General features: G+C 45.8%; 1 protein-coding gene across 3 annotated transcripts in view; it reads left to right on the forward strand.

The window, feature by feature from the left end:
- Positions 1–16387, forward strand: part of LOC133399597 (transcription termination factor 1-like) — a 20782-nt gene continuing 4395 nt past the window's right edge. For 2 of the 3 annotated variants that reach the window (XM_061671179.1, XM_061671181.1), the window contains exons 1-7: positions 1–171; positions 2905–4550; positions 4816–4940; positions 9209–9394; positions 9506–9581; positions 15517–15641; positions 15722–15929. In XM_061671179.1, coding sequence (XP_061527163.1) covers positions 2956–4550; positions 4816–4940; positions 9209–9394; positions 9506–9581; positions 15517–15641; positions 15722–15929 — 2315 coding nt within the window. In that variant the 5' untranslated portion in view covers positions 1–171; positions 2905–2955. Of the gene's footprint in view, positions 172–882; positions 976–2904; positions 4551–4815; positions 4941–9208; positions 9395–9505; positions 9582–15516; positions 15642–15721; positions 15930–16387 lie in introns of all 3 variants that reach the window. The other variant, XM_061671180.1, reaches the window with a different exon arrangement.

Here is a 16387-nt window from a genome sequence, read left to right on the forward strand (position 1 = left end):
TAGTCTATCTAAAACGAAACGCGTCTCAGAGCCCTCCTCTTGTCCACGCGCGTACAACAAACATGAAAAGTCTTTTTAAAAACGTTTTCAACGTTTATGTAACTTAGATGAGGAGTGTTCGCGTCTGCTGCACCAAGAGCCAAATCGACATTGTTGTCATTTCTTTCGAAGGTAGACTTCTGTATTTATGTTTGTTTTTGATATATGTTCAATTTTCGTCTTGCGTTTATACCAAAACATAAATATTCAAGTCAAAGTTTTAAGAAAAATAATGAGTGAGTGCATCAAACCTGAGCAGTCAATTAATTATCAGATGTGCTCAGCGGTTCATTTTGCTCTTTAAGTGTGGCCTCGGTCTTTTTCGTTGTGGCGTGTGTGTGCAATTATACAATGCAGGTATGTTACTAAATGTAGATAACCGGCCGCCGTGTTCTTTCCATTTCGCTGTGCCATCCCACCAGTGGACTGCGGTCAAGCCAGCCTCCACTCGTAAAGTAGCAGTCAAGCCAGCCGCCCCTAATTTTGTTCATACTAGGCATTACGGTAATAAGTCGCCAACTCGCGGCGAAAGCCACCTTCAAAATAAAAGCCTCCCCAATAATAGGGACGTCAATGCTCTTCGGTTAAAGAATGCAACCAGCAAGGTTCATATTACTGAATCTTGAGATGCATTAAAAATGTAGTTTATTTGATATCGTATGAAAAATCAAAATACAATATTTGGCTACTCTACCCACCTCTGCTTCGCGTACTCTGATTTAGCGGAGGTTCACCAAATTGTGTTTCTCATTGTTTCGCGCAAGGTAATGCTTGTTTTTTTTCTGACCGATGACGTTATTGGCAAATCCCTTTACCATCTCGTTTTTAAAATTTTCAATTCAGATGAGATTTTTTGTGGTCCTGTCAAAGATGAAAATGTTCCTCGATTTCGGCGTCCAAAATCAGACGTTCATGGGATTTCGGCATGATCGAAAGGTATATTGACGTGATGAACTATTATTATTCTTGTTGGATGTAAATCTGACAATGCGCTTGCTCTCGGCGTGACCCGGAATGAGATGGCTCCAGCGGACGCCGCCATTGACAAATCAGAACATGGCCTGTTTAAATATCAAATTTTCACATCAACTAATAAGAAACATATAGACGCTTTTATACCGAAGAGTCAAGGTTTCGGTCACACATTTCCTTTTGATTTACATTGATTTCTGGACAAGTAAATGTGGGCCGATTTTTATTTTTTTATTGTATTTTTGTTTTTTACATAAAATCCTGGATCCATCCATCCATTTTCTACCGCTTATCCGAGGTCGGGTCGCGGGGGCAGTAGCTTTGGCAGCCTGATGCCCTCATCTGGCTCTTGAATCCTTATCCAATTATTACAAACTCGGGCTCAACCGTGTTTCAAATCTCTATCCAATGAATGTTTTGTTACATATTGTACCTCCATCCATCCATTTTCAACACCGCTTATCCTGGTTAGGGTCACGGGGCGCTGGAGCCTATTCCATCTGACTTCGGGCGAAAGGCGGATTACACCCTGAACTGGTCGCCAGTCAGTCGCAGGGCGCATATAGACACGGACAACCATTCGCACTCACATTCACACCGCCACTGAGTGGGAACTGGACCCACGCTGCCCGCGTCAGACGAGTGTCCCACTACATCATCAGTGACACAAACTGTCCCTATGAAGCGTTAGTAGGATTGCCACACAGTTTACAGACAGGACACGCCCCACTTCAACATGATTACCTCCTATGTCACGGGAAGGGCAGGCTACGCAGATGTAACGAGATGACCATCCCAAACATGTATCCCATTTGTACAAAATAAAAACAAAGAAGTGTGTTATGATTAGGTTTAGGGCAAGGTTTGGAGCTTAAGGCGGTTAGGGTTAGGGTGGTTAGGGTGAGTGGGAAACATATTACCGCCGCCACACTTAAGTCACATACTTCTTTTCCCGTCTGGAAGCAGTAGGGCATGTTCGATAGGGATACAGCAGCCAATCGTAGTGCAGCGGCGTGTGTCCTGGAGCCAGTAATATTGCAGCAGGCCGTGTTCTACCTGGAAGCTATGCGGGAATCCTAATAACGCACCTATGGGAGCGTTCGCGAAACGTCTTCATGATGTAATTTTGGCGCATGTGCATTACATTGATTGGCAAAACCCCCATTCGCTTCCATATAATACTGGCCTAAAAACCTAGTTCTCTCTTAGAATCCTTCGTCCATAATCTGTATGTTCAGGCCTTAAAGCAACACAACACTACCGTTTACTTATTAAGCGTTAAAAACCCGATAACTCGTGGTTAGCTATTGACTTCCATCGGCTTTCTGCCAACCGAGACGCCACGTGACCATTTGGTGATGGCACGGGAAACGCTTCCATCCAGTGTGTCACAGTGGCATTGAAATGCATATGTGCAGCCCTTTTACACAACAAATCAGAATCAGAATCATCTTTATTTGCCAAGTATGTCCAAAAACACACAAGGAATTTGTCTCCGGTAGTTGGAGCCGCTCTAGTACGACAACAGACGGTCAATTGACAGAGAACACTCTGGAGACAGAAAGACATTGACAAAAAAACAGTCACCGAGCAGTAAAGGGTTGCTAGTTGCTTCAAGGAGTGTATGCGGTTTAAAGTGACGAGTCGTGCGATCATCTGGGACAATGTTGATTGTGCAAATGTTACAGATACTCCTCAATCAGTGTGCAAATGGAGCAGATGCTACTCTGGCATGAGTGGCCAGTATATGCAAATAGTGCAGCATGGCGCGACAACTACAGTGAGTGCACGAGTAATGTATGATTGGCCCCACAGAAATGTGACAACGCTGAGTTCACTTCATTGCCCGCAAAGGAAGAAGACGACAACAGAATTCTCGCCCTTGTTTTGCAGATCAACTACTGCAGCGTTGGCCTTATCTGGCCCGCCTGATTTCCACTCAAAATGAGATGCTCACAAGTTCCCACCCCCGTTGGCATCCCGACACCAAACAAGAAGAAGAAGAAGAAAATTGCTCAAGATAACAGCCTTCCTCCCATTGATGCGCTTGCTCACAAACAGAAGAAAAGAAAACCACAAGAAAACATCTTCCTTCCTGCTGATGTGCACACAAAGAGGAAGAAGAGAGCACCAGAAGAAGAAAACATGGCTCTTGCTGATGTACACACCACCAAGGAAGAACAGAAGAAGAAAAGCGCAGACTACAACAACATACTTCTTTTGGCTGAGGGCCACACAAACAAGGAGAAGAAGAAGAAGAAACTAGAAGACAACAATAGTGTCCTTCCTGCTGACAAGCACACTCACAAGAGGAAAAGAGAAGAAAAAGACAACAACGGCCTTCCTGCAGATGTGCCCGCCAAGAAACGCAAGAAGAAAAGAAAACAAGAAGCAGACGATGACCGATTTCTTCCCGCTGAAGACGACGGCGACAACATGGTTCCTGCTGACGTACCCGCTAGCAAACAGAAGAAGAAGGAAACAGAAAAAGAAATGGAACAAACCGTCCTTCTTCCTGCCAATGGCTGCACCAACAACAAGAAGAAGAAAATAAAAGAAGCCAACAGTGTCTTTTCTGCTGACGAGCACACTCGGAACAAGGAGAAAAGAGAAGAAAAAGACAACAACGGCCTTCCTGCGGATGTGACCGCTAAGAAACGCAAGAAGAAAAGAAAACAAGAAGCAGAAGATGACCGATTTCTTCCCGCTGAAGACGACGGCGACAACATGGTTCCTGCTGACGTACCCGCTAGCAAACAGAAGAAGAAGGAAACAGAAAAAGAAATGGAACAAACCGTCCGTCTTCCTGGCAATGACTGCACCAACAACAAGAAGAAGAAAATAAAAGAAGCCAACAGTGTCTTTTCTGCTGACGAGCACACTCGGAACAAGGAGAAAAGAGAAGAAAAAGACAACAACGGCCTTCCTGCGGATGTGACCGCTAAGAAACGCAAGAAGAAAAGAAAACAAGAAGCAAAAGATGACAGATTTCTTCCTGCTGATGTGCAGAAGAAAAACAAAAAAGCACAAGAAAACATCATTCTTCCTGCTGACGTGCACCCTCACAAACGGAAGAAAAAGAAGAAAAGAGCAGAAGAAGAAAACTGCTCCCCTGCCAATGTGCACGCAAAGAAGAAGAAAAAGAAAAAAGCACAAGAAAACATCATTCTTCCTGCTGACGTGCACCCTCACAAACGAAAGAAAAAGAAGAAAAGAGCAGAAGAAGAAAACTGCTCCCCTGCCAATGTGCACGCAAAGATAAAGAAAAAGAAAAAAACGGCAGAGGAAGAAGAAGGCGGCGTCCTTCCTCCTGGCGTGCACACGAAGAAGACTGTGATGTCGGAGGTGGACGAGGTCTCCATGGCAACCGTGGAGACGGAACCCAACAAAACGGAAAAAAAGACGCCGGTGAGTGCGGCGACGACAGCGGCGCAGGCGGTTCCCGTGGAGACGAGCGAGGCGGAGGAAGAGAGTGTCATTGCGACTGCCGATGACATCGCTGTCCCCATGGAAACCAGCACAACCAAACAAGATGACCAGTGAGTCCTCACCTGTTAGTGAATAACCGAATTACCCATTTGTTAATTTCTCTCGTGATCAGGGAGTCGGGAATGAGGAACGATTGCGAACGCAGTCGCTGTATTCGCAATCATTCCCGACTTCCTAATCACGGCAAAGGGATTGTTCCTGGACATTTTCTAGGTGGTCATAGTAGCCATTGTAATAATATGCTAAAGAATAGCTAAAGAACGCTATTCTCCGCTAACATTTTTCCATGCTAACGGTGTTCCGTGTATGTTTAAGGTCGCACCCTGTTTTGGTGGCGGAGTTGGAAGAGTTTGTTGGCAGCGTGAAGAATAGACCCTTGGGTGAGATCAAGTGGCTTCTGCGTCACGACCTGCATCGCTTCCGACTCTTCAAGGAGCAAGGTAGCGCTCCCACTTGAAAATAGGACCACCTATTATTAGGGCGGTCCACGTCACGTTTTTTTTTTTATTTGTCTTTTTTGCACCCAAGTCCGAGTCACTTAATCATAAGCGTCTGCCGTTAGCGAGTCCCGATCCGATACCTCGGCGATGCATTAAGAAAAAAGAGTGCACCCGGCCGGGTTCAAATCCAGCGTCGCCGGTGTGTGGAGTTTGCATGTTCTCCTCGTGCCTGCGTGGCTTTTCTCCGGTTACTCCTGCTTCTTCCCACATCCTAAAAACATGTTAGGTTAATTGACGACTCTAAATCCCCTGTAGGTGTGAATGGTTGTTTGTTTGTGTGCCCTGCGATTGGCTGGCGACCAGTTTAGTGTGTACCCCGCCTGTCGCCCGAAGATAGCTGGGATAGCGAACATGCCAACTCCACACAGACGAGGTTGGATTTGAACCCGGGTCCTCAGAACTGTGAGACCGATGTGCTAACCAGTCAAAGTCACAGATGGCAAAGTGTTCAACATGAGGACGACAAAAATAATAACCGCACTTCACATGCATATTGTGTATTGGTGTTATGCATAATGCTTTAAACTAGATATTAATAAAGAAATACACTTGGCAGATGTTTTCTACAGCTGAGGTTTCTGGAACCTAATCCCCGTGACAAGCCGCATTTACTTACATTGATACATGGTGAAATAGTTTGTATTGTTTGAAGTGAATGCGACATGGCAGCATTGCAGTTCTTCTTATTATTGTTATTATTATTGTTATTCTTTGATTGGTGGTGATTAGGCTTTACACGTTCAGGATTTTTGGGGCCGATCAGCGAGTTTAAAAAAACGATAACCGATCTGATCACAAGATGAAGGAATTTATTTTCAATAAATAATGTATCTTTGTTCCTCTATTTATGCCAGTGAGGTATAGTGACAGACAGAACAAATGAATGGTCTTCTGTTAGATAGCAGGAAGTACATGAAGTAATTAATGTATCCACTTTTTGTGACATTTTTGTTTGTTGGTGTGCCGTGAGATTTTTCAATTGTAAAATATGTTCCATGGATCCATGAAGGTTGGAAATCACTGCTCTGGTCAGATTGTGAAAACCAACACGTTTTCCCCCATTTTGTTCTTATAATACAGTCGGCTCGCTCCACTCTTGTTGTCGTCACCACGGTCACGAGTGTGTCCAGTCGCATTTGAGTTGACAAGATAAAGCCCAATGATCGTAAAAAACGGGATGCGGTGGTATCGGAATACAAGATTTTATTGCAGTAGTCTGACAGTGCAATCGTGAAAGAGCACATTTGTCTTGTAGTCTGATCAAGCCCTTCCAGGTCTCACTGTCATTGTCCACGTGAGGATTGAAGTCCCCCAGCAGAACGATGGCACAGCACCCCCTCCAAGGACTCCAAAAAGGGTGGGTACTCTGAACTCCTGTTTGGTGCATAGGCACAAACAGCAGTCACGACCCGTCCCCCTACACGGAGGCAGCGGGAGTCTACCCTCTCGTCCACCGGGGTGAACCTCAACGTACAAGCGCCGAGCCGGGGGCAATAAGTATACCCACACCTGCTCGGCACCTCTCACGTGAGCAACTCCAGAGTGGAAGAGAGTCCAACCCCTCTCAAGAGGACTGGTACGAGAGCCCAAGCTGTGTGTGGAGGCAAGTCCGACTATATCTAGTCGGAACTTCTCGAACTCGCACACCAGCTCGGGCTCCGTCCCTGCCAGAGAGGTGACATTCCACGTCCCTAGAGCCAGCTTCTGTAGCCGGGAATCGGATCGCCAAGGTCCCCGCCTTCGGCCGCCGCCCGGCTCGCACTGCACCCGACCCCTATGGCCCCTCCCACAGGTGGTGAGCCCATGGGAAGGGGGACCCACGTTACCCTTTCGGTCTGTGCCCGGCCGGGCCCCGTGGGCGCAGGCCCGGCCACCAGGCGCTCGCCTTCGAGCCCCACCTCCAGGCGTAGCTCCAGAAGGGGGCCCCGGTGACCCGCGTCCGGGCAAGGGAACCCTAGATCCCTTTATCAGAATCAGAATCATCTTTATTTGCCAAGTATGTCCAAAACACACAAGGAATTTGTCTCCGGTAGTTGGAGCCGCTCTAGTACGACAGACAGTCAATTTACAGAACACTTTGGGGACATAAAGACATTGACAAAAAACAATTGTGCAAAAAGATGCAGAGTCCTCGAGCACTTAGAGCAGTTGGAATGACTAATATTGCGATAGTCCGGTGCAATGACCATTGTGCAAAGGGCGCTGAGACTTCAAGGAGCGTATGCGGTTTAAAGTGACGAGTAGCGCGATCATCTGGGACAATTGTTGGTTGTGCAAATGTTACACATACTACTCAAACAGTGTGCAAATGGAGCAGATGCTACTCTGGCACGAGTGGCCAGTATATGCAAATAGTGCAGCGTGGCGAGACAACTACAGTGAGTGCACGAGTCATACATAATTGGCCCCACAGAAATGTGACAACGAACTCAAGTCAAAAAATTGCCAGCTTGTTGTAATGGAATTATAGGTTAGGTGTTTAAGAAGTTGATTGCAAGAGGGAAGAAGCTGTCGGAATGTCTACTAGTTCTAGTTTGCGTTGATCGGTAGCGCCTACCTGAGGGAAGGAGCTGGTAGAGCCGGTGACCGGGGTGCAGACGGTCCGAGAGGATTTTGCACGCCCTTGTCTTAGTTCTGGCAGCGTGCAAGTCCTCAATGGTGGGTAGGGGGGTACCGACAATCCTTTCAGCAGTTTTGATTGTCCGTTGCAGTCGGAGTTTGTCCTTTTTTGTAGCAGCACCAAACCAGACTGTGATGGAAGAACACAGGACCGATTCGATGACCGCTGTGTAGAACTGTCTCAGCGGCTCCGGTGGCAGGCCGTGCTTCCTCAGAAGCCGCAGGAAGTACATCCTCTGCTGGGCCTTTTTGAGGACGGAGTTGATGTTGTTCGCCCACTTCAGGTCCTGAGAGATTGTAATTCCCAGGAACTTGAAGGTCTCGACGGTTGACACAAGGCAGCTGGACAACGTGAGGGGCAGCTGTGGCGAAGGATGCCTCCTGAAGTCCACGATCATCTCTACCGTCTCGAGCGTGTTCAGCTCCAGGTTGTGTCGGCCGCACCGCAGCTCCGGCCGCTCCGCTTCCTGTCGATATGCAGACTCGTCACCCTTGATGAGTCCGATGACAGTGGTGTCATCTGCAAACTTCAGGAGCTTGACAGTCGGGTTCGCTGAGGTGCAGTCATCATAGGGTCTTCTAGCCGTGCTTTGTCTGGTCACTCACCTAGGACCTGTTTGCCATGGGTGACCCTACCAGGGGGGTGAAGCCCCAGACTATTTAGCTCCTAGGATCATTGGGACACAAACCCCTCCACCACGATAAGGCGACGGCTTCCAGGAGGGGTCACATTTTTACACACAACTTAATTTCTGATCTTATTTGTTCTACTTTCTTTGTATGTATGGATTACTACGGTTGTTCCCAACATCTAGTGAAATTTGCAATTTTGGAAGTATATTTACTGAGGAATATGGTGACTTGTTAAATACTCATTTCAGCCGCTATTTATATCTTATATAGTGTGCTTGTGACTGCAAACAATTCTACTGATTCATTGCTTGGTTCAAATCCAAGCAGTTGGTGCTTGTCGCAGAATAATTGACGCGCGTCCGTTAGAATTTGTCACGTGCTGAGCTGGGTGTCGCGCTTTCAGCTCTTTGAGGATGCCGTTCGTTTGGCTTTACTGTAATCCGGATATCAGGCTTTGCAGACTTGGTTTGTAGTTTCTTTCACCTTGCTCCAACAGACTCCCGTGTCAGCAAAATGTTTCCACGTCAGTCCGTGTCTTGTTTTTTTAAACAAGCACGAAAGCTTATTTCTGTGATGTGGGGGGCGAAGGTGCCTCGCAGCAGACCGCATGTGTGACTCTTTGATTGTCACTCTTACAATAGCATTAGCAAAAAACCTGAAACGTTACTTTGTGTAACATCAAACTAAGATATTGCTGTACCATTTGGCAAGCTCTTCGTACCTCTGGATTATTTTGTCGCTTAGTGGCCTTGGAAAACAATTCGCGAATAAACAAATACTTCTTTTTCAGTTAACAGAAATCAGCAGAAAATTAGCCCCGATTTCTGATGGTGTGATCAGATCGGGCCAACTCTACATATGATGAAGATAAATAAAACTTGCGTCCAGTAGCTGTACTGTCGACAATACAAACAGGGTGTTCAGACTCTAAGCTCCGCCTCTTCCCGCGGATGCAGGCCTGTCCATCCGTTGGGGGCGCTTCACTCAGGAGGAGAATCAGCGAATCCGAGACAACATGGCCCACTTCCTGGCTATGACGGGCGTGAGCTCCAGCGATCAGATTCTCTTCCCTTGGCGCTACGAGTACCTAGAGAAGAACATTAAGAAGCTCAAAAGAGAACATGGCTTTATGGAGGCCATCGGTGGGACTGCAACACAAACACACACACACACACTGTCGACTAGCATGTATACTGAATGTATGTGGAGGATGTACACACCTTGTGTTTGATGTGGTGTTTGTGTTGGAGCAGCTGAGGGAATCCCGAGGCCGTGCAAGCAGGTTCTGACCAGAGCTTTAAAGATCGACTACAGCAACCACATGGGACAGTGAGCAAAACTCTTCACCCTTCTTCTCTTCCCATTTTTTTCTGACACCAAAAATAATTATTTTTTCAGAAGCCATCATGCGATTTTTCAAAATTCGTGCTACATTGTACTAAGGTTGAAGTGCCCCTTCGAACCGCACTTAGCTTTTTGACAGACTTTCATTTTGGGGAAATGTTGTCGCGTTGCTGATTATAGTGATTAGGGAGTCGGGAATGATGAATCATTCACTCATTCCCGACTCCCTAATCACTACAAAGGAATTTTCAGCGGACATTTTAGGGAACTATCTAGGACAGACCTCGGCCATTTACGTCCATGGGGCACATCCGGCCCTTTTGGCGTCCCCTTACGCCTTATGTCCCTCAAAATAAATGTAAAAATTTAAATTTAAAGTATGTATTCTGTGCATGTAATACAAGTGTGTTGTTTTTATTTTGAAAAGCCGGATGTTGTCCGCATGTGCTCACTGCAGGCGGCAACGAGTGATGCACCCAAAATAATGTCAGTCCACAAAAAAAGGAAAGTTGATACCAAATGCCACCTTTTCAAGAAGACTTAATTATTATTATTATTTACTGAAGTCCAAGGTAAAGCCGTGTGCTTAGTTTGTGGCACATGTAGCTGTGTTCCAGAACTATAATCTTCATCACTAAACACAAGGAAAGATACAAGAATTGGACTGATGAAAAGCAGGCAAATGAGTCAAAGGCTTTGCTAGCCAGCTGCAAACAAGGCAGGGACTTTCGAAAAAAAGCACATCCAGAGAAGCAGCCGTCAAGACGAGTTACTGATATGTCGTGTCTCCCAAAATCATCCAAAAAAGTGAATGATTTTTCCGAAGGAGAGCTTAAAATTGCGATTTAACATGCAATTTTTTGGGGTGGAATTTTATCTTCAACATTATTCACTAAACACAAGAAATAAATTATTCTATAGTATGACCCACACAACATTGGATGTTACCAACAAATAACTCTTTCCTGTATGTAGGCCAGGCCCAAATGTTATGATGAATTGATATGAAGAACAAATCTTTATTTTCCTATTGAATTGTAAAAATATAAACCTTGCATCTCAGTGGAATATTGACTTATTGATTTAATTTTCATGCCTTGTAAAAAATACAACTGTAATAATACTGTACAGACCCTTTCCAAAAAAATTAAATATCATGGGAAAGTTTATTTAACCCTAACCCTATCATGTTAAACTTTCATAGATTATAGATTCAGGGCCCACAATTTAAACAATTTCAAGTATTTAGTGATTTATTTTTACATAATTTGGGCTTTTGCTCATAAAACCCACACAATCAGGAATTCAAAAAAATGTGAATACTGGAAAGAAATCAGCCCAAATTTTGCAGGCCATACAATAAATGTTTTGACCTGAATGTCACACACTAATCATCTATTCATCTGTACTCAAAGCACCTGCCCAGGTTTCCCCAGGTGTCATTAAATTGCTTGAGTTTGGTTCAATTGTCTCAGTGGAGTTCAATATGGGGAAGACTGCACACTTGACAACTGGCCATCATAGGATGGGTAAGCCACAAAGGTTCACAGCGAAGGAGGCTGGCTGTTCAGAGAGTGATGCGTCCAAGCATATCAATGGAAGGACAAAATGTGGCGGGAGAAAAGAGATGACCGTGGGCTTCAGCGGATTATCAAACAGAGAAGATTCAAGAATCTAGGTTAGGGTTAGGGTTAGGGGATCTAACCCTAGATCCAGAAAGAGTGGAATGAGGCGGCAGTCGCAGCTTCAAAAACCACCACATTGCGACGCATCCAAGAGATGGGCTACAAGTGTCGGGTTCCTCGGGTCGAGCCGCTTCTTAGCCCGAGCCGACGTAGTAACCGTCTCAACTGGGCCGAGGAGAAGAAGGACCGAACTGTCGGCCGGTGGTCCGAGGTCCTCTTTTCCGATGAAAGTCAAGTGGGAATTAAGGTCCAAAGGTTTGTAAAAAAGACGGGTGAAGAACAGAACCCAAGAGGTCCACTGAGAAATATCCACAGTCAGTCATGATTTGGCATGCAATGCAGCCGTATGGGCGGGGGCACAAGCCAGTCCAAACTGTAGGCCGGTCCCAAGCATCCGGCTTAAAACTATGCCAAACAAATATGAGCGTTCATTCAAAGAATTCTATACCGGATCGTCCGGGTTAACAACGTCCGCCACCGGCGCTATCAACAACCTTAAGGGCGCCGGTGGAAATTCAGCTACTGTGGGTCAAAGTCAAAGAAGAAGAAGAAGAGGTGGAAAGCGGGTTCTTTGGCAGAAAGAGAAAAGGAAAGCACAGAGCCTAGAACTAAATGTGGGGATTTTGAATGTTGGGACTGTGACAGGAAAATTCGGGAGTTGGTTGACCTGATGATTAGGAGAAAGGTTGATATATTGTGTGTTCACGAGACCAGGTGGAAAGGCAGTAAGGCTAGAAGTTTAGGGGCAGGGTTCTAATGTTTTGACCGTGGTGGAGATGGGAAGAGAAATGGAGTCGGGGTTATTTGAAAAGAAGAGTTGGCTAAGAATGTCTTAGAGATGAAAAGAGTATCAGATCGAGTGATGAGGCTGAAACTTGAAATTGAGGGTGTTATGTGTCATGTGATTAGCGGCTATGCCCCACAGGTAGGATGGGACCTAGAGGTGAAAGAGAAATTCTGGAAGGAGCTAGACGAAGTAGTTCTTAGCATCCCAGACAGAAAGAGGGTCGTGATTGGTGCAGATTGGAATGGACATGTTGGTGAAGGAAATAGGGGTGATGAAGAAGTGATGGGGAAGTACGGCATCCAGGAAAGGAACTTGCAGGGACAGATGGTGGTAGACTTTGCAACAAGGATGCAAATGGCTGGAGTGAACACTTTTTTCCAGAAGAGGCAGGAACATAGGGCGGAGGTAGAAGCACGCAGGTGGATTACATCTTGTGCAGATGATGTAATCTGAAGGAGGATACCGACTGTAAGGTAGTGGTAGGGGAGAGTGTGGCTAGAACAGCATAGGATGCTGGTGTGAACCATGTGGTGGAAGCTGAGAGAGGGCGAGTGTTGTGCAGCTTTTTGGGAAGGGGTGAGACAGGCTCTCGGTGGACGGGAGGAGCTTCCAGAAGACTGGACCACTGCGGCCAAGGTGATCAGAGAGGCAGGCAGGAGAGTACTTGATGTATCTTCTGGCAGGAAAGGAGAGTTGGTGGTGGAACCTCACAGTACAGGAAATCATACAAGGAAAAAGGTTAGCCCGGAAGAAGTGGGACACTAAGAGGACCGAGGAGAGGCGAAAGGAATACATTGAGATGCGACGTAGGGCAAAGGTAGAGGTGGCAAATGGGGAAGTTAGAAAGGCATTAAAGAGGATGAAAAATGGAAAGGCAGTTGGTCCTGATGATATTCCTGTGGAGGTATGGAAGCATGTAGGAGAGGTGGCTGCGGAGTTTTTGACCAGCTTGTTCAATAGAATTCTAGTGCGTGAGAAGATGCCTGAGGAATGGACGAAAAGTGTGCTGGTGCCCATTTTTAAGAACAAGGGTGATGTGCAGAGCTGTGGGAACTTTAGAGGAATAAAGTGGATGAGCCACACAATGAAGTTATGGCAAAGAGTCGTGGAGGCTAGACTCAGGACAGAAGTGAGTATTTGCGAACAACAGTATGGTTTCATGCCTAGAAAGAGTACCACAGATGCATTATTTGCCTTGAGGATGTTGATGGAAAAGTACAGAGAAGGTTAGAAGGAGCTACATGGTGTCTTTGTAGATCTAGAGAAAGCCTATGACAGTGTCCTCAGAGAGGAACTGTGGTACTGCATGCGGAGGTCTGGAGTGGCAGAGAAGTATGTTAGAATAATAAATAAAAATGTACGAGGGCAGCAGAACAGTGGTGAAGTGTGCTGTAGGTGTGACAGACGAATTGAAGGTGGAGGTGGGACTGCATCAGGGATCAGCCCTGAGCCCCTTCCTGTTTGCAGTGGTGATTGATAGGTTGACAGAGGAGGTTAGACACAAATCCCCGTGCACCATGATTTTTGCAGATAACATCGTGATCTGCAGTGAAAGCAGGGAGTAGGTGGAGGAACAGTTAAAAAGATGGAGGCATGCAGAGGAATGAAGGTTAGCCAAAGTAAGACAGAATATATGTGCATGAATGAGAGGGGTGGTGGGGGAAGAGTGAGGCTACAGGGAGAAGAGATAGCAAGGGTGGAGGACTTGAAATACTTGGGTTCAACAGTCAAGAGCAATGGTGAGTGTGGTCAGGAAGTGAAGAAACGGGTACAAGCAGGTCGGAACGGGTGGAGGAAGGTGTCAGGTGTGTTATGTGACAGAAAAGTCTCTGCTAGGATGAAGGGCAAAGTTTATAAAAGAATGGTGATGCCAGCCATGATGTACGGATTAGAGACAGTGGCACTGAAGAGACGACAGGAAACAGAGCTGGAGGTGGCGGAAATGAAGATGTTGAGGTTCGCTCTCGGAGTGACCGGGTTGGATAAAATTAGAAATGAGCTCATCAGAGGGATGGCCAAGGTCTGATGTTTTGGAGACAAACTAAGAGAGAGGAGACTTCAATGCTTTGGACATGTCCAGAGGAGAAATAGTGAGTATATTGTTAGAAGGATGTTGAGTATGGAGCTGAAAGGCAAGAGAGTTAGAGGAAGACCAAAGAGAAGGTTGATGGATGTCGTGAGGGAAGACATGAGGGCCGTTGGTGTTCGAGAAGAGGATGCAGGAGATTGGCTTACATGGAAAAGGATGGCGCGCTGTGGCGACCCCTAAAGTGACAAGCCGAAAGGAAAAGAAGTCATGTTTTGTGGTGGAATGTCCAGTCCAGGTGTTGGTAAACTCTGTTTTCTTAAATCCAAGGTCACCGCAACAGTCAAGCAGAATGTTTTAGAGGACTTGATGATTCCTTCTGCTGAGGCTCTTCATGGAGATGCAGATTTCATCTTCCAGCAGGACCCGGCCCCTGCCCATACTGCCAGAAGCACCAAAACCTGCTTTGATGCCCTTGCCATCCCAGTGCTTGACTGGCCAGATCGCCAGATCTAAACCCCATTGAGAATGTATGGGGTATTATCAAGAGGAAAATGAGGGGCACCAGACCCAAAAACAAAGAACATAATGCAAGCATCAAGGAAATCTGGGCTTCTCCCAGGAAATGCCACAGGCTGATTGTCTCAATGCCACGGCGCATCCAGGCAGTGATTAAAGCAAAAGGGATTTCCAACCAAGTTTTGAAGATGAACATATTGTTTTGAAAGTGCCCTATTTTGATTGATTTAATGTGACCCTATTTTTTCTTTTTTTTTTCCTACAAAAACTGAGAAGTAAATGGTGATTTCTTCATAGTATTCTAATTTTTTTTAATTCCTTATTTTGTGGGTATTACAAGATGGAACCCCAAATTATGTAAAAATAAACAAATACTTTCTTTAGTTCTTTAAATTGTGGGCCCTGAATCTATAATCTATGAAAGTTAAACTTTTTGAATGGAATTATGGAAATTAATAAACTTTTCCACAATATTCAAATTTTTTGGAAAGGGTCTGTAACGATGCTGCTTTCTTCTCGAGTTGAGTCGAGTTCGCTGTCGCCATACAGAGCTCCTATCAAGTGGTGCGATGAGCGATGTGACGATATAATATATGAAGTGAGATGTGCGGTGTGCTATGCACAATGTACAAAGTGTGGTGTACGATGTACGATGTACAAAGTGTGGTGTGCGATATACGAAGTGCATTGTACAAAGTGTGTTGTGTGATGTACATAGTGTGATGTACAATTTGCAAAGTACGATGTATGATTTGTGATGTGCGTTGTACAAAGTGCGGTGTACGATTGAGTGAGCTGCAATGTACGATGTACAAAGTGTGATGTACGTTGTGTACGATGTCGCGTGTGTGCGGTCAGTGCATTGTTGTAGTTGACCCACGCCTCCTCCGTGTGGTATCGGAGGTTCTCCACGAAGGAGCTCCATCAGCTGGTCAAGTTGCAGAAGCGCCACGGCAACGATTGGCGACGTATTTCTGAGATGATGGGCCGCAGCATCTACGCTGTACAGAAACGCTTTGCCAACATTGGTTAGACTTTGGTTACTTTTGGTTTACTTTTTGTCACGTTTAATTCGACATCTAACATTTGTGGTCCTGTTTGCGGTCAGCATCCGGTCGAGGCAGATGGACATCGGAGGAGGAGGACCGGCTGAAGGAAGCTGTCAAGACTTACCTGGAGTTCGTGGTTCAACGAAGCTCAGCTGGTTCCAAGGACAACGGCCTTTTGAGACTGCGGCAACTATGTGCTAATTTGCCGTGGACGGAGATCAGCCAGCACGTGCAGACCCGACACTGGTGTCAGTGTCGGCTCAAGTGGTCAGTGTGATGCCTTCCACCAATGAAACATTTCATATTTGACTGATTGATTTCCTTTTAATACAAGCAACAGTTTTTATTTCTTGAATTCACTTTGGGCCATATTCTCCTGTTGGTGCGTAAGTCAGTATTTTCAAGATCCGCCGATTCTCCCGTAATGACTTCTGACACACCCACCACATGTACCCGGCTAGTTTGCGCGTAAAGGCTTGAGAAGCGTGACTCATTGAAGTGTGCAGGTGGGTAGAATTTCCGGAATGCGGAGTTTTCCTGAGACGTGAATGGCATTGAAATCCATTTGGGAAATATGTCACACTTAAATGGTGAAATTATGCCCTGTGCGGATATGCGGAAGTTGGCGTCCATTTCGTCGTGGGCACCGCTCGTCAAACAGGCTACTTAAAAGGAGTATGTGTTTTTGTATTCTCTCCCTATACCTACTCTATTAAACAAAAACT

The sequence above is a fragment of the Phycodurus eques genome, chromosome 3 (assembly GCF_024500275.1).
Source record: "Phycodurus eques isolate BA_2022a chromosome 3, UOR_Pequ_1.1, whole genome shotgun sequence".
NCBI classification, from domain to species: domain Eukaryota; kingdom Metazoa; phylum Chordata; class Actinopteri; order Syngnathiformes; family Syngnathidae; genus Phycodurus; species Phycodurus eques.